Genomic DNA, 18,415 nt, shown 5'->3' with positions numbered 1-18,415 from the left:
ACGGTCTGGACTGAAAGGATCCTTCCCTCTTTCGCAATCAGATCTCTCTGACAGATCTGCCATAGGAACTGACATGCATTTGATTTCTGTGCAGATGCTGAAAGCTACAGTTTGGGAAAGGAGAGGAAATTCATTGTGTGACTTGCATGTATTTGAGAGAGAAAGCTTAATCAGCTGTTTGTACTATTTTTGTCTCATCAGTAGCTTCAGTTCAACAGCTCAACCAGAGCCTGTACTGCAGTTCAGGGAAAAGAACCAAGGTAAGTCAATACTCGGCTATTAAAAATTTGCTGCAGGGACATGAAAGCACTGATTCTGTAGGCAGGTCTCTGGCTTGTCTACAGCCTCCACGGGCCTTCTTAAAAGCCAACATGGTTCATCCCAAGTTGTCCACGCATATGTGCTGACAAGGGTGGCTGTTTGCACGTCTTGTTTCTGCAGTCTGAAGAAGCTCCAGCATGCCCAAGTAATGTCTCACCAAAAAGAAAAATTACTCAGTAGTAATGACCTGAGCTGATGCAAAATGAGGAAAAGTCTCTGCATAATGAGAACCTGATTGAGCATGAAATGCACTTCACACAAGCTCTCTGATGCAATTTTACGTGAGTTCAGTTTTTTTTCTTTTCAGGTTGGCATTCATAATGCAGAATAGCGCAGATCAACCCAGAAAGTACTCCAAATTTGCAACCGTGTTGTGAGTAGTGGGAAAACTAAGAAGAGATCAAAATCTTGCTGTACCAGAGGTGAGTAGTTTTATTCCTCCCTTATCCCCTTTTCTGTTGTTCCCAAGTAGCACCATAAACTTTAACCAGAGAAAAGGGAAATCTTGGGCAATATATCCATAAATGAAGGCCCGCTTTCAGATGGCGGTGCCAGTCTTTACTCAGCTTCAGTTTTTAAAAACTTACCAAGAAGACTTCCTGAGGCATGTACATACCCAAAGTAGCAATGTGGAGTTAGCATGGTTTTGAAAAAGAGTTTTGCCTGAAATTAGTGAAAGTGAGGCACCCTCTTTGTAGCACTTAATAATTTTCCCAGGTACCTAGCTGAAAACTTGGAAAACTCAGCAGTACATTCCCAAGCCACTTTCAAAAATGAAATTCAGGCAGTTTTGAAAATTTTGTGTGCCTTATGAAGCTTTGTGTATGCCTTACGTATGCCTAAAGAAGCTTTGGAAAGCAAATGAGGCAAAGTATGTTTAAAACCAAAAGAGATATAACTGGTAAGGGCCTGTATTGCTTTTACTAGTTGTATAAAAACAGGCCCTGTTTGATTCTTGGCTTAACTGTGCTCTGAGCAAACAACTCGTAAGAGACAGCTCTTTCCTTTTAGGGTTGTCTGTCATTCAAGAAGACAAATCAGGAGGCAAGGGGAGGCAGAAGCAAAGCATGATCAAGTAGCACACCTCTGAAATACCAACCATGCCGGTATTTTTCAGATATTATCTGCCTCAGAGAAGTGTGACAAATGTCAGTTAACTCTCCAAAGGTTTGCAGTGATCTGCCAGCAAAAGGATCTATGCTATATGTGCGCATACCTTACATGCTTTTATACAAACATAGCTTGCCTGTGTATTTGTAACATTATTGTTTTAGCAGCAGTGCAGCTAAATGGAAGCTTTATTGGTAATTTCAGTAATATCTCTCTTTCAAAGTAGAAAATTGTGAAGCTCTTCAAGAATTATCCTACATGCCAATTAACTCACTTTTTGAGATGAATCATTAGGTATCTAAGTGTCTCGTAGTGAGCAGCAGGGAGTAGCATCAACACTTCATGTATTGCTTCTAGTCGTTCATCAGGATTGGAGATTTCTGTAAAAACACCAAACAGGATTAATGTTAATAGGGCTTTCTACTTGTAAACACCAATAATTCAGGAAGCTGAGTTATTAGGGAGTCATTTACAAGTCATTGACTGTGCTCAGGGGATAAATATTAAACTCAGAGACATGGCGCTTATCAGCAACTTCTGCATCCTCAAAGAAAAAAGGCTTTACAAAGAAATCAGCAACAAAGACCATCTGATAGTCATCTCTACGGTCTGTAGCTTTATCTACAGGCCTGTATAGGTACAGTACCCGAGCTTCATTAAGTGCTTCATAGTATTCTGCCTAGAACTGACTTTTTAAAATCTTACATAACATTACTTCCATTAGCCTTCAATACCAGATGGGAGTGTGGCTATATGCTTTAGAGATTGTGCTGGTATATATAAGTTGAGCTAAAGATTGCAATGACATAGAATTATACAAACAAAGATTTCTGAACATCTTTAAATATAAAGGTATTGGTGATCGGAGAGCATCAGTGCTCATTTGGCAATCTCTCTGAAAATCTGAGCAGGATTTATGTGTATTTTACATGAAAAGTATGGATTCCTAAGCTGTGAACTGAGTCAGAGTTATATTTGCTGTGTGACTTTCCATACAAATGGCAACAGGAGCTTGAAATTTTAGAAGATTAAGAATCTTTATGTCCTGCTTTTAAGAGTATGGTGTATTGATGTGATAGGAACTGCTTCCTCTGGGCACGTTCTTTATGGGACAAGTGATGAGCAAGAAAAATTTCTCTGCCAGAGGAAGAGGAGAGTGCAGAAGAGCGGTATCTGTGGTTGCATGGGGAGTGCAAGGTGGGGTAAGGCAGAGGGAAAGGGAAGGCAGCACAGTGACACAGGCAGACCACTCTTCCTGCTGCTTATCCATATACTGGGTGCCATTTCAAAATTGCTAAGGACACTTTCTAAAGAAGAAAGCATGCTACTTCTGAAGACACCTCAGGTCTTTGACATTTTCTGCTAATAATCTGATTTTGATGCAATCCATCTGGTGAGCTTTCATTGGGGACTATCATTATGTGGAAGCCTGTGCCCCGGAGAGCGGAATTTGAGGCAGATCTCAGCTCTGTCTGCCAACGTTACGGCAATGAATGCTGCTGTCCTCCTCCCTCTCTGGTAGTGTGCACCCATGACCTGTGGGCTCTGGGCAGGGTAGTACTGCACGTGCCTCCCATCTGGACATGGCTTAGATACTGTAGGACCTGACGAACAGTGGATGAGCCTGAACTGTGGGGCAGGTGTGGTTTGTGGTGTGCCTCATTGCTCTGGGCCCTCACCGACTGAAGGAGGAGACCTGCTTGGCAGCGGTGCAGATTCGTTGCCAGAGGAGGCCACGATATAGAAGATGGGGAAAATGGTGGGGAACTGGGCAGCACCCTCAAGGCTCACGCTGTTTGCTTATCCCTGATCTGTCACAGATCACCCTGTCTTGCACGTGTCTGCGGCTGTGACACCAGCCCTGGGATGGTGTACCTGCATGATGTTCCATCTGCAATACCATTCAGGCTAAACTTTCATGTGAAAGAAGGATGTGGCAGAGGCGTAATGAACAATGCCCTTGCTTCCAATTTGTTGTCTGTCTTTTCTTTTTCTTTAATATGAACAGCTTTATGGATGGGAAATGTAATTAAAGATTGGTACAAATTACTATGCAATACTTACTTGCTGCCTCTATGAACTTGGAATAGGTGTCGTAGGTGATCACGGGAATGGGTAAGTCTCTGAAGTATAGCTTCAGTGCTCCGGTTATGATGTTTATGTCTGGATAAATACTGGCAGAAATATCAGCCTTGTCACCATCTGAAAGAGGAGGAAGAAATCTTTTTGAAACCAGGCTAATTTTGACTGAAGCAAGGCTAGGCTTCTAATTCAGATTTATTGTGTCTGACCTGACAAGAAAAAACGACCTGAAAGCATTTGGAAGGCTTAAATGAGAATATATTGCTACCAACTTTACAGTATATGAATGAGGAATGGTAGTTTCTTTATCTTTTAGTAAACAATTTGTTTGCTTGCATCTTTTGGAGATGGTGGTGATTACATCAACAATAATTGCAATGTACCATTTCACACATAATGTTGTAATGTTGGATGAAAAATCATGGTAATAATATATTTATTGAATTTGGCCCACTTATTCACTGAAAATAAGCTATTAATAACTTGTTCCGATGTTATATTTTGTATTCGCAGATCAATGCACAGGAGTATGAACCATTCTTTCCATTTTCACTTGGGGAAACAGAGGCACAGAGAAATAACACAAATTTCCAATGACACTCAGGAGACTGGGAGGAAAAATTATAGTAAACATCAAAATTGTGTAAGACCTGAACCAATCTATCTGTACTGATTAGCTAGTAAGAAAGCCACCTTATTTTCTGGATGTCCTCTAATGTCTTCATATTTGACTTACTTATTTATAGCAAAGATGTGAATTTAAATAGACGTGCTATGGCACTTAGCGATACAATTTATTCTGAAATGTGGATTGCAATTTGTTAAATGAATATGGATACTTTTAATGGATGTACAGCTAAATAGATGAATTATGCAACTGAAATGACATACATTTTGTTTGCCACATATTATAACACAGTTAGTCAGAATGCCATTACAGAGCACTTTTAATCACATGAGCTTAACGTTTACAAGTGTTGCTGGTAAGGCCTTGACTGATGCATGGCTTGCAATGAGTGAAATTACAAGAACTAGCAGCAAGGCTGGATCACTGTTATTTTTCAAGTTCAAATAACTACATCTGTCATGTACTACCTGGTAGCCTCACACCCACATTTTTCTCCAGATCGAGAAATTCTGCTGTCCTCCCCTCTTGGGGCCTGTCCTTGGTGGTCTTCCAGTAGAAAGGCTGGGTAGGATGCTGGTCAAACAGGGGCTGAGGATGTCTGGCGTTAAACCCCAGCTTTACCTCAGGCTTCTCTGAGATCAGTTACACCCCATAGTCCTTATTCCCCACCTTTCAAGTGAGGATAATAGCATTTCCCTCGCAGGAGGTGGTGAAGATTAGGACCATACGGTGAGTGGGGCGATGTGAGGCTATGCTTGCTTGAACAACGGAGAAGAGCTTGCTTGTATCTGCCAGGAGGTGCCAGCGCAAGCTTGGGCTGCTACCACCGAGGCACTGACATGCTGTAAAGCCATCGCCGTCCTTGTCTCGCAATAACTAGTGCTTGTAGACATGCCCTGATATAGACAGATGAGTGGGTGTGCTTGATACACGGCGTTCAAGATGGTGATAAAGGCTTTCACAACAGAGTAAAAGAGTTTATATTGATTGTAGACATTTCATACAAACCTATGGCATTAATCTTGAAGGGATATGTCCTGTCCGATGTATGCACATAATTCTCATTAAGACTAATAGCCCTACATGTTCTCATCAAGAGGAGATTATACGCTTAAGTGTTTAAAACAAGTAGCCTTTCTTGATGCAGCTGAGCAGTCTGAATACATCCATCAGCATTTAATTTAATACAGCATCAATAAGCCCTAGGAGGATGTTTACACTGCCCCAATCTTTTGTTTAATCCACACGTTCCAGGCACGGCAGCATTAGTCTTGTAAAGCTTTGTGTGGAGAGCTCTATTTAATTGATGGACATTGAGCACTCAAAATGCTCCACTGAAAACAGATACCTCCAAGGAGCCAGCAGCTGCATCAGAACAGATATAGCAAAGCAGAAGGTTGCATCTATTATCCAGGTCACCAGTACACTAAATGGAAGCGTTATTTATTTAGTACTTTTACAAAGCAGCCCAGCAAGCTTCCTTAAAGGGGCACTTTAGGGAAAGGTACTTCAAACTACAATGTACTTCAAACATACCTCTTATTTACATACTCGCGTACTGTAGGAAAAACGCATTAATTCCCGAGTCAAAGATTTTTCTCTTCACTTCAGAGACAAATGTACATACATCGGAAACACAGTGAAGATTATTTTAAAGTGAGCATAACAATACATCTGTTATAATATACATTTCTGAAATGGGTATTTTGGGGAAGGTGGATTTTTATATTCCTTTGGTAGATTTTGGATTGTCTTTTTTTTTTTTTTTTTCCTTTGAGTTTCAGCAATTGAAGGCCCTTGGCAGGCTGCACTTATTTCTTACCCTCACCAAACTCCTGGGTTTGTATTTTTATTTAAACACACTTCAAATTCAAGAAAGAAAAGTTAATTCATTGCCGGTAAAGTCATGACATATTTCACAGAGGATCTTCTGCAGTAGCGGGCTGTATGAACTACATCGATTTTATATGGTACCTTCTGCATTACCACAATCATTTTTTTAACTCTTCAATACAGTAACATTCCTCAGATTGTAATTAGTATTTTCAGTATCATTGCAGTGGCCATATGTTAATACAATCTTTTTTTTTTATTTTGGATTACAAACATATAGTTCATTTCAGCTTTACCAACCTAATGCTACCCACACCCCGTCATTTCTCTTTCCTTGTTACTTTGACTCTCAACATATTTTGTTGCATTATGTTGAAGTTTGAATATCTCAAGACAAAGAAGGTCTGTATACTGTTCCTTAAAGGTTTCAGCTGACTTTGGATGCCATAGAAATATATCAATAGTCTGTTAGAGAATGAAATGGAATAAGTATTACATTCTTAAAGCCTTGGCTACGCCTTCTGAATATGGAATTACATTTCTACTTAGGTTCCTTTTTCCTTAACGCTTTGTTTTTGTTGCACGACCTTTGCCATGCTAATGTGCTTCTGTGTTTTTTCTTGGATTTGGCATTTGACAGGTTTTCAGCTACACTGGCAAAAGACTGTGAGTATGAGTTAGGATGCCTCTAAGTACTCATGTAATATTTAACAGCATAATATTTTTAGCAAGTGTATTGTACCAGCCAGCCATACAAACAAGTGGGGGGACCGAATGCACTGGGGACAATAGCAGCTCTGTGGATAAAGCGCACAATGAGGGTTTTCTGGATGCCACAACGCCACAGCTCAACAATGCTGACAGAGAGCAACTGTCATTCCACAGCACCAACATTCCCCAGATTAAATAAATCCACATTATTTCCCTCCTTCTCGTTACAAATACCACTAAAATGGAACATTGTCAGTGCCTCAGAGAGCCTAACGCTAATTTACAGTAGGGGTATTTACACTGCTTTGGCTTTGGAAGGGAGCCTTCGTTTAAATCAGATAAGGACCAACTTCTCCCTGTTTTAAAACCAACTATCACAGCTTCATTGGGCCCAAATATTATTACGTGGGATGCCATTCTCTTCCCGACCTGTTAACTTTCAAACCTGCCTCTGCTTTTCTATTCTCACTGTAATTCTTTGGAAGCAACAAGTGAGTGTCCCTTTGGCAAGGCAGAATTAGTCAGCGGGAGGGATGGCTTCTCTTCATTGTGCCCCTTCAGCTGCACATGAAATCAGCAGGAGAGGTACCCTACGACCGAGTCATCCCCTGCGCCTCATCCCTGTATCGTAATGTCTTCTGGCTCCTGCGGCTTGATAAAGAGCTTGTGAAACCAGAAAGCTTGGTGCCATTATTTGAAGGATGCGTCCTGCATGTTAAACGGGAGGACTCCTGGCTTGTTTATTTTCAAATCCATTTATTAAAAGCTGTATTTGCAGAGATGCAAAAGCATACTGGCATTCTAGCCAGGTGCCTGGGGACTGACTCGGAAACGACGGGCAGGGAGGGACCTCTGTAATGCCAGAGCGCAGTGCTCTGCTACTGCGGGCACCACGCCATGTAACCCTTCTCATAAACCCCTCGACTTCCATTTTAAACTAGTTAAAGTTGTTTCAGAGCCTTACTTTCAGATGGTTAAAAAAATGGTCTTTAAATTGCCAACCTAAATTTATTCCTGGCCCGTGTACATTGTGTCAGGACTATCCATTAGATTAAAGAGTTCTCTTCTCTGGTTCATACCCCTGCTCTCAGCTTCTCCTTTGACAGGTAACTATCCCAAGCTCTTTTAAAACACATTTACTTTCTGCTATGCAGTGTGCTCCAGAGATGTTTGAGGTAGTGATGTTGCCACAGATATGGCTGTTTCTGCTGCAACACCTATCTACTAACCAGAACAGGAATTTTCCATTTTATATTTCAGACGCAAATTTTCCTTTTTTTTTTTCTTCCACTTTTGCAAAAAAAATATGTTAATTTCCTGTAGTGAATGTGGAAACTACAGTTTTGTAAAACTCCCACAAACTTCACTTTCTGGGCAGAAAATGAAATTTGAACAAAATACTTCCAGGCGTTGCTGGAGGTGAGATCTGCCACCTGGCTCTCAGCTCCCTTCTCTCCCAGCGCTGTCACCTGGGATGGAGACCTGGGATATTCCACGTCCTTGGGACAGTCCACTCCCTGCTGCTCTGGCTTCTAGGACTAAGCAGGGGTAACCGGGCAGCAGAAAAGTGATGTTCCTGACTGTGGGGCTGGGATGCAAAAGAGAGGGTGGGGTGCCTGTCTGTCTAAACTAGGATCTGACAGGGAAGCAAGCCCTGAGCTGTCAGGTTGGAAGCGTCTTGCCAATTCAACCTTCTGCCAGCTGACAACCACCCTCTAGCTGCACAGCCCACAAGTCAGAACAAAAAAAAAAAAAAAAAATCTTTTTTTGGTTTTCTTTAAATCCCTTCCTGCAAAAAACCCCCAACTCCTTCTGCTTCTCCATCTCAGTTCAGGGAGAAAACATTTTTAAAACTGGAAAGTGAAGTTCTCAGCTTCTGGTCTCAGCAATCCTCTAGTCCTGCAGTTCTCATAACAAGATTTTGTTCACTGTTCCACTGCTTTTAGCATTATTCATGGCAACACTCTCTCTTTCCTTTCTTATCCATTTTCCCTCATGAGATTGTTAAAAGAAAATGAGACACAGCTTTTTATCAATTTATGCCCAATGGTTTTCCCCACAGCCTGTGTGTGCAAACCCAGTCCTTGCTTTCTCTGCTTCTGTCTTTATCCATGCTTTGGAAATCTGATGCTGCTAGTGACCTTACTCTTTCTGTTTCTAGGTGCTGCCACCTTTGCCAGTAAATCACACCTTTTGCCTTGCTGTGGGTCTACTTCAAGTGTGTATTGCCACCAGATCATGGCATGAGTATAGGCAATAATAAAAGATACGCTGTCTGTAAAACTGAACTGGCTCCAACAGTTCGGAGCATTTGCAAAAGAACTACAGCTGCAGCAGTGTTCAAGTCATGCTCAGACATAAATTTCCATCTGCTTTCTTCAAACTTTTCCCTCTTCAACCTGGGCTTCTCCTTCTGGGTTTTGTTCAGGTTGGTACACTTAGAGGAGAATTAACACACAGAATAAAAGGGTTTGCCAGGCCAGATCTACCTGCAGGGAGCAGAGTGGGACCTACGGGAATGTGACCCTCCCAGTAGCACTGCTTCATGTGGCACACCTAAAACACGGATCTTCCTGTGATAGCAGTCATATCACTGTGCATCTCTTGCACCCAAATCACTGCTGACCTATGTGTGTATATGCATATGTTCACAACTGCAGCATCCAACATGTTTTTAAAACATGTATTATTTTTTTTTAAGGGTATTTCAGGATAGCATGAAGACAGTCACTTTGGCAATTCCTAGTTGGACTTTCTTTGCCCGTGACGCCTGCGTGACAAACTGACTCCAAACAAAAAAAGTATTCAGGCACAATAAGCGTAAGACATGCCACCCGTAGACCTCGCTGGCCCCGACCAGCCTCCCCTGGAGCCCCTGCACCTCCTGCCCATGGGTCCCCAGGGCCCCAGTCCCTGCCTGAGCGATGTTGTAGCTGTCTCCACCTGGGTCGTGGCCATGCCTGTGCTTGGCCGTGCACCCTTCTGGTCGGTACCCTGACCCACAGGCTGACCACCTGGCTTGACCTGGACCTGCCTTGTCCCCATGGGCTTGCAGTCACGGCGGCTGTGTCTGACCCTATTCCCTAACATGGCAGAGGTAATACCTGAAAAAATTAAGTAGGAAGGAAAACACTATTTATGGGAAAAGAGAAAAATATTTACGTAACTCCTTAAATGTACTTGAAAATGTGTCTTCTGTTGATGAAGGCCCGATTCTGCAACCACTTACATATATACTTAAAATTAGTCCTGTGTGAAAAGACTGTGTGCACAACCAGAACCAACGTAATGACCTAAATCAATTCAGAAGGGCTACTAGGATGGTAATCAGGTGGTGTTTTAATTATTATTTTTTCAATAAGCTGTACAACCAATCTCCCCAATGCTGCTCTCATCTGTTGTGCAGATGCAATCACGTGTACAGTGGTGTGGTGCTTCCTACAAGGCTCCATGCAGAGTGACTTCCCAGTTGGAGTTCCTGGTTCTTAAACTCATAAATAGATTATCGTATTGTAAGGCACTGACTCTACTAAAAATAGGACTAAGAACTTTCCCCTGGTACAATTTAGGCTCGTACTTGAACTAGGAGCCTTGGCTGTGCTGCTAGGTTGAGCAATCATCCAGTCCCCCGAGCAATTAGCCTTCTGCCTACCATTACTTACTGTTTAATTATTCCTTCCAACTATGAAATATGATTTCTTCTCATGAAAAGCAATACAGATTAATTTAAGAACTCAGAAAAGACAGGTTGCTTTCTGTACTTCTGCTTATATGACAGTTTCATTACCATGAAACCTAAATAAACCCCAAAAGAACTGAAAAGTCCTAGAACTGAAAGCTTTGATTGAAATTGTACAAGATTAAAAAATGCTATACCTCGATCAAAGGCCATTTTCACATCTTCAATGTGCTCAGTGAAGCCTGAGACTCTATAGAGGCCCTCGGACTTCAAACCTGAAACAAAAAGTTCTTGGTTAACTTTGCTTCAGTAACCAACAAATATTCAGAGTTCAGAACAATAAAGCAAGAACAACAGATCTAGCAAGTGCAGCAAAATATTAACTGTAATGTGAAACTCTGGAGCATTTAAGGAAGGATCAAGATAATTTTAAATTGTTTTTTAAAGGATTAAAGAATTTTAGAATTTATACTTTCTGATTTTGTTAGGTACATGGTTGATTATGTTTGTAGGAAAATATTGCAATTTGCTAATGGTGGGGCACGTGATGTTATCATGATTTATTCATTTTATGTGGGAGATTTTCCTGGATTTGGCTATAATTAATAAAGCTTTTGAGGTCTCCTTTCCTTTTACCAGTTGCTTAATGATAAATAGCAATGCAAGTCAGAGACTGCCTTTCCCTATGAACACATTTGTTGCCAGTTTTGCGGTCATCTTTTACTTATGCACAGCTGATAGATGTGACAGATACTGTTCTTCTCCACATCAGTACATCCCTTTTACAGTTCTTTCACCACTGCTCACTTGCACAACACTCCCCCCATTGCTCCACACTGACATGAAATGCAGGGCAGCCCAGCAGGGCGGGCACAGCTAACCAAGCAGCGTTACACACACATTATTTATTTTAATCCCAGAGCTCCTTATTGTGACTGTGTGCAGTGCTAACCTGCGTATAAGATCCAATACACTTTGTTTTCTTAAGAACAAAATCAGTATCTCACATAGTTCTACAGCAATTAAAGAAAGAAATTTAAAGACGTTGAAAAAACAGAGAGCGGGCGGCAGATTTTATCTTCATCAATAAATTACAAGTAAGTGATTAGATCTCAAATGTAGCGCAGCTTCCTGATATATCACTGGAGTAAAGCTCTTCTATCTTAGTCCAAACCGTTCTTTCTATTTGTCCCTGCGATGATGATATAATCCTGGTAGAGCTTTACGGAGCAGTGCAGGGGATTTACTTGTAAATCTTTGATTCATTTCAGTAGGTGATGTGTGGCTTTGAAAGCCCTATGGCTAGTATCAGTGTGTTGCCATGCAGATTACTGTGATGCCATGAATTCAGCATTATGAGATTCCTGTGCTGAAGCTATGACTAACAGGGAAATTTGGCTTATTGGGAAGCACGACATACACATTTACTATCCAAAGCAAAAATATGTGATCATTACTGTGTTGTGTTGGAGGGGATATGGTATTTCTCCAATCTGGCACGCTTCTGCGTAGCAAAAACCTGTCACAAACTGGAGCTTTGGCTGTGACATGCCACATGAGCCACAGCATCCATCAGTCAGTAGCTGAGCATCATGCAAAACCCTGCGCAGTTTGTGACATACCACAAAACGTCACAGCTTGTGACTTCACTTGTCTGAGTCACTTCCAGTCACTTGTGTTCTCTTGCCCATAATGTCCAGAAAGGTTATAAATAATGGGTTTGATTTAAACTGATTACTCTGAAATTAGAAGTGTCTCTAGGTATGTTAAAAGAAAATAATGAAAAAAGACACATAAACATGAACTTAAAGTTCACTTTAAAGTTCACCCCTTTCAGAAGTGTAACGTAATACATGTTTTGACATGTTTTCAGAAAGCATTTCAGGAAATTGCATTATGAAATGTCATGATTTAATTTTCCTAGCTAATGCAAAGCAGTGTATCACCTACACTAAAAAAAACATGTTCTTATCCTGTCTTCATTGTGAATGAGCATACTGCCCTGTCCTAGCTTAGCATGTAATTTAAGTCGTCTTCATTTAATTGTGTCTGCTGCTTTCCTAAGCACACAAACCTCTTGCTTCGATCTCTCGAATGCATGAATCCACAACCATCGGCCTCTGGGTATTGTGGGCTTTCACCAGAGTGGTGAGATCGCAGCAGTAGACTCGCTTTATCCTCTTGAGGTCTGGTTGGCAGTCATTGGGCACGTATTTGGAGCACTGCTTATGTACGTTCAACCCGCAGTCTGTAAACAAAGTTAGCCACATTAATTAATCAATGCTAACGCTGATAGGTCTTGTCTAACAATTTATTTCCTTGGGCCACATGAAGCAAGGGGCGTAATTTCCCCATCAGTCAGCAAAGCTAGAATAAATAAGATGGACATGAGAAGGACAAGCATGGAAATCTCCTGTAAAAAACTTACGGTGGGCAAAGTGAACTCCAGCATAATTGTTAAAAAAGCTATAAAAGCTCTGGATGTCCTTCACACACCTCTGAGCTGGAGGTGACCGCTGGTGCAGTCTGGGTCAGTTCATCGCCAGACAAGTAGCTCTAGGTGTTGCGTTTGAAACCATGGGACTTAACTTCTGGGTATTTTAGTTCATCCTTTTATAAAATTAGCACAGTAATGACTTTCTTCTGCTGGCCAGCTTATGGCTTAGCGCTGCTAAAGGGTGAGGGACCTGAGATTCACCTGAGCACTCGAATTGTGACAGAGCTTTGAGCTAGTCCCTTCCCTTTCCCCACTCCTGTATTTTGGCTTGCTCAACCACATCAGCAGCCTCCCCATCCCTGTCTCATCACTCCACTGGTGACTGAAGTGACCCCTGTGTTTAGTCTGTAGGTCAGTTTAGGCATATAAAATGCTGTGAAAGGCATGATGTAAGCAAAAGTGATTCATTTTACAAATGGTTCGTGGTGTCTAACTCCAGAGTCAAATCCGACTCTTGGTTGCATGAGTGGGTTTCTATTAACTTAAACACCACTGCTTGATCTCCACAAATTTAATTTTTCTAACAGATTCAAATATTCAGCCGAATCAATGTATAAGCCTCAGTAAAGCAAACACCCGAGTTACATTATCTCAGAGCACTATGATTCCTGTTTTAATGCCTTCCCGGTCATGCCCATCCCTGCCAGTACCTTTTGGGCTAACCTAACATGTCTGGTATCGTGACTAATAAGTTACTTACTGTTTTCTGTTTTTTCATGTTGATTTACTGCCTGAGCTATTCAAAATGTAAACATGTCTTTATTACTTGCAGCACATTTCAATATTATTCTCTATAAAATATTAATCAAGCAAAATCATATCATCACTGCAAACACATCTACATGTTTAATAGAATTGGTGTTTTTTGTGTGTTTCTCCATACAGTTATTACTGCATAATACATTATTGTTCTGCGAAATCTAAACAAATGTGAGCAGCTGCAGTTAGGAACCTCCCTGTATTGTTTTCAGTGCTGTTCTCCAAGCATGTGAAGTTAAATCCAAATGCATCTGTCTACTTAGAGTTAAATGTTGGTAATTTAATGAGGGAGAGTGTTATGTTTCATACTAAATAAATAAGCCTTTTCATAAGTTTAATATTTTATGCATGTGAACAAATACAGCTCTATGTGTTAGTGAGGTTGGTTTTTGCACACTTGTGTTTGAGATCAAATAGCTTGAAAAGCAAACTACTATTAATTTTCCTCTTTTTTAATGTCCTTCTCGTATTCTTTGTGTTACCATTATTCATTTACAGGCAGAAAAAAAGTAGCAGTAACTGAGACTGCACTTATTAAAACTGTGCATTTCTGAAAGGTATTTTGACCCTTTGAACTGCTGTCTAAATTTTAGGTAACCTCCTCTGCCCTGAAAGGCAGATGTCAGAGTCGGATGTGTGCGGTGCCAGTCTGAGATCCGGAATGCCCGAAGGTCAGGGCAGGGAGAGGTAATACAGAAGCATATTCAGATGAGACATTGAAGGGACTGGAGGTCCTTAGAAAGAAGCTATGAAACCCCATTTCCAATGCACTAAATACCATTTCACCTGCTGAATCCAAAAGCTTGTGATGTAATAATTATTGCATTTCTGCAAGGTGATTATTTTTCACAAAAGAACAAACAAAATAATCAAAACATTGTTAAAATGCTATCGTTTTATAGAGGCACCAGAAAACTAATCCTTCTGGGCAAAGGAAGGTTATACTGTTTGCTTTGCTTGAGGTGGGATACTTAAGGCCACACAGCAACGTGTGGTGTTTTTATAGGGAACAGGTGACAAGTCCTTTTGCAGACAAGGGCACTTCTCAGCCATTGGTGGCAAAAAGATGAGTTGTCAAGCCTAGTTGCTGGCTGGCTCTGCCATTTCCAGAACTTGTTTCTTAAGACATAAAAACATTCAGTGACAACGACACCATAAAGAACAATTCTTAATGTATACACCAAGGCATATGCATGACTGAAGGATGTCATGTTCAGTGACCAAGGGCTGGTGGCTCCATTTCTAAACCAGCTAATGGGGAAAATGACAGTGTTCTAACGTGCGCAGGAAGATTTCTTGCTTTGTTCTGTAAAGTAATCCTACCCCTGCCTCCTGCAGGCTGGGGTTGGGAAGGACAGCTGAGCGCTTCAAGAGAAAGACAGAAAATGTTGAAGGGCTACCTGAACACCTCACTCCCTGAGCGATGAGACCCCACATGAAGTTGGCGCAGTATTCACACCAGTGCGGACCTCGAAACGTGTGGACCTGTAATACAAATGTGGGGGGAAAAAAAAAAGAAATGGGGTCATTGGGAGGCAGATGGTCTGACAGATGGAACAACTGAAATGGATAAACAACAGAAGACTCAGTAACAGTAAATCTTTAGCACACAGTGCCCACATCTTTCCAAAGTCTAGATGAAATAAACCACGGGAACATAAATTTGCTTTGATCTTGAAGTTTATCTTTCAATAGGCTTAGTATAACAGAGACCTGGGCTGTATACGGCACTGAAAACAAATCGGTTTTGCTAGCTGACATTTTAGCTATAGCAGAGGGGAGGAAACTGGGTTCACTAGTCAAAGGAGAAAAAAGTAAAACTAATAATCCAAGGAACTGTAGTCGGTGCTTTTATTTGACCAATTCAAACAAGAGAGGAGTGATTCAAACCCTTTTCAACGGATAGCTTGAAAGTACGGGAAATGCAGCGACAGAAAGTCCCTTCAAATGTACCACGTTTTGGTTCCCCATAAAGGTATGTGACCACAGATCTGGTGCCAGAGCCACGTTCTAAGAGCACCAGGCAGGTTCATGCACGCTACGACTATGGTGTTACATGTGCATTTATATGCGCTTCAACACAGAACAAAACTCCAGGCAATTGCTGTAAGTTTGTATCAGGGATGATAATGAATCATTTGTCCAGCCACTCCAGGGAGTGGTTGGGTAATGGTCTGATTTTCCACACTGGAATCCATTAGTGATAAAAGCAAATGACACCCTTCCCCACTCTAGTAAGTAAACTGAATTCACATAGGGAAAAGATGTCAGCAGGCTCTTTTTCAGCAGAGCAAACTTCATTTTGCTACAGTCCACACATGAGTAAATAAAGAAGGATAAAATGACCAGCGTGCTGACAGAGCCCATGGCTCCCACGCCAAGTTTTGCACACCACCGCTTGCTTCCTCCACTGCTTTTCCAAAGGCTATGGCAGAATACCTTTTTATTTAAGGTATATATTCTGGTAAAGTAAGCACTTCATTTTCATTGAAAGGAAGAGTAAATACTGAGGTCTACACCCGTGTGAATGGACATGGTATGAGCTAGTTCTGGCCAGAGACTTAATTGAGGTTAACAAAACATAAATCCCGCATACTCGGGCTGCTATTGCTTCCTTTTCCTTCTCTCTGCTCCTGTTTACCCGTTGGGTGGATGACTGAAAAGCCACTTCCACCCCCTGGGATGTGGAAAGCTGCTCTTTTCATAGAGGAATAAAAGGTCATTGCCCTTTTCAAATAAACTTGGTGAAGTTTTAAGCCAAGCATTTGGCTTGCTAATGTTTTTGCCTCATTTGTCTGCAGGATCACACCTAAACAAGTCTGTAGCCTTGAGTCCGTTCCCTAGGAAGATGAAGTACTGTGGTTTTAATACAGACCTCTCTTTCTGATTTAGTGATAAAAATGTGAGCCTGACCACAAATGACTCCTGACCAACTACTTGCAGTCAATAATTGCATGAATAAACTTAAAGCAATAGAAATTCTTCCTCCCTTTTGATAGTCAAAGGTCTTAACTGGAATGTCTGACTGGTAATACTTATTTTTTTAAATGCTATTTTACCTCTCAGAAGAATGTGTATCTCTGGGAAACGAGACTTTGCAATAAAGTTTGAGATAAATAGATATATATACACACATCTTGCTCATTTCATACCTTATTCTGCTTTGGAGGGTGGATAGCATGAATTTCAGACGCGGCATTTAGTGGGGGTAAATGGCCGTACCTAATATCGGCTGATGACCGATGCTCTAGTGACCTTCAGGCATATGCTCTATGTGACCTTCAGTGCACATAAAACTATGGATACAACCAATTATGCCTGCATCTTTAACATTTTTAGACTGATAGCCACATAATTAGTGGGTCTGCACCTGCATTTAATTGTGGGTGGAAATCACCTGCTGTGGAAGACAGCTAACTCTATCTTCTGCTTTGCAGTGGTTTACAAGAGCTAACCTCGTGAGAAGTGGCTGTAAAAGCTCAGTCAGGATTTTTAAAATGGCACCATTTCACATTTAAAGTCCACCACAGTTGCTAGGATATTTGGGGCCTACTTGCTCGCTTTACATAAAGCTTACTTCAGCTGTCTCACTGTGGCATATTTAGAAAATGGTAGCTGATTATTCCTTGATCTCTCCTGTCATTAATAGGAAACAGTCATCAGCACTGACGGAGTGCTCCATCTGAGAAGTGCTGACCGCGCACCCTTCCCTTGTTCCCTTCAGCTTGGTGGCCCTCAAAGGTTTAGCGCTCTTTATTCATTCACTTCAGTTTTTCACGGATCTGCATTTTAGCACAAATGGCAAGTTCCCAAATGAAATGCCCTGAGAAAAGTGAGTCTTTGTGGTTTCTGGTCAAGCTGAAACAGGAAAATACTCCCCATCTCTAACTGAAAAGGGAGATCTTCAAAAGTTTCTGGATGAAGGTGGAAAAAATCTCTTAAGATGCAATTTTGAACTAAGCCTCTTATGGCTTGAGACAGGCTTTTAGGTTTTGCCCCATCCTTTTTAACTGCATCACTACAAAGGGTCTGGGCTTAGATTTTTGGAAATATGACCAAGATCTATTTATTATTGGTCCCTACCCCATCCTGCAGTCTCAGGAGACCTCTATGTGTACACACAGCATAGGCTCGGGCTGCTTGGGCTACAGTCGACACATAATTCCAACTTTTAAGAAGAATTTACAGGGAACCATTTCTTCATGTAAGCCAAAAACATGATGTTTCAGACTATACGCTGTACTTCTCTTGTTCAGTCTTTCATCTTCTTTCCGCAATATCTAACTCCTAACTTCTTCACTCGACTGCCTTTCCAGCTCTTTCAACGAAAAGTTGTTTCTTACATTTATCCTCTCTTCTCTGCTGTACAATCTCACCTGATACTAGACTGCCTGTCTCTTCTTATTGCCTTCCTGTGCTCTCACCTTCGCCCTTCAGCCCTCTGGTGCCCTTGCTTCCAACCAGCAGGATCCCCGGTAGGTGCTATCTCATGCAGTTTTAGTCTGTGCCTGAGCCGTGTTCACAGGGGGAGAAACTAAGACCAAAGTTAAGGAGTGCCGATACAGCGGCAAAACAAAAGAATCCCTTAAGCAAAACTGCAGAAACAAACTAAAAATTGCCTTGAATTGAAATGCATGGTTTTTACTGGCATTACATGGTGCTGTTTCTGAGCCAATTTTGTTGTTTATCTGACTGGGTTTGAAGACTTTTCTATTTGCATCCAAAGAAAATAAGAGATTTTTCAGACCTTCTCCTGAATACATGCGTATTTGTACTCTCCTGTGGACTCCTGCTG

General features: G+C 41.4%; 1 protein-coding gene across 8 annotated transcripts in view; it reads right to left on the bottom strand.

Annotated features, from left to right (window-relative positions):
• Window positions 1–18,415, bottom strand: part of CHN2 (chimerin 2) — a 74,643-nt gene that overhangs the window by 2,687 nt on the left and 53,541 nt on the right. For 3 of the 8 annotated variants that reach the window (XM_009888905.1, XM_009888903.1, XM_009888907.1), the window contains 5 exons: window positions 15,021–15,105; window positions 12,439–12,612; window positions 10,562–10,639; window positions 3,496–3,633; window positions 1,706–1,811 (listed from right to left, as the gene is read on the bottom strand). In XM_009888905.1, coding sequence (XP_009887207.1) covers window positions 1,706–1,811; window positions 3,496–3,633; window positions 10,562–10,639; window positions 12,439–12,612; window positions 15,021–15,105 — 581 coding nt within the window. The remainder of the gene's footprint in view (window positions 1–1,705; window positions 1,812–3,495; window positions 3,634–10,561; window positions 10,640–12,438; window positions 12,613–15,020; window positions 15,106–18,415) is intronic. The other 5 variants (XM_009888904.1, XM_009888909.1, XM_009888908.1 and 2 more) reach the window with 4 other exon arrangements.

Source organism: Charadrius vociferus, unplaced genomic scaffold, assembly GCF_000708025.1.
Source record: "Charadrius vociferus isolate BGI_N301 unplaced genomic scaffold, ASM70802v2 scaffold217, whole genome shotgun sequence".
NCBI classification, from domain to species: domain Eukaryota; kingdom Metazoa; phylum Chordata; class Aves; order Charadriiformes; family Charadriidae; genus Charadrius; species Charadrius vociferus.
Note: the sequence above shows the minus strand (reverse complement) of the source record. Positions and strands in the feature narration are given on the sequence as shown.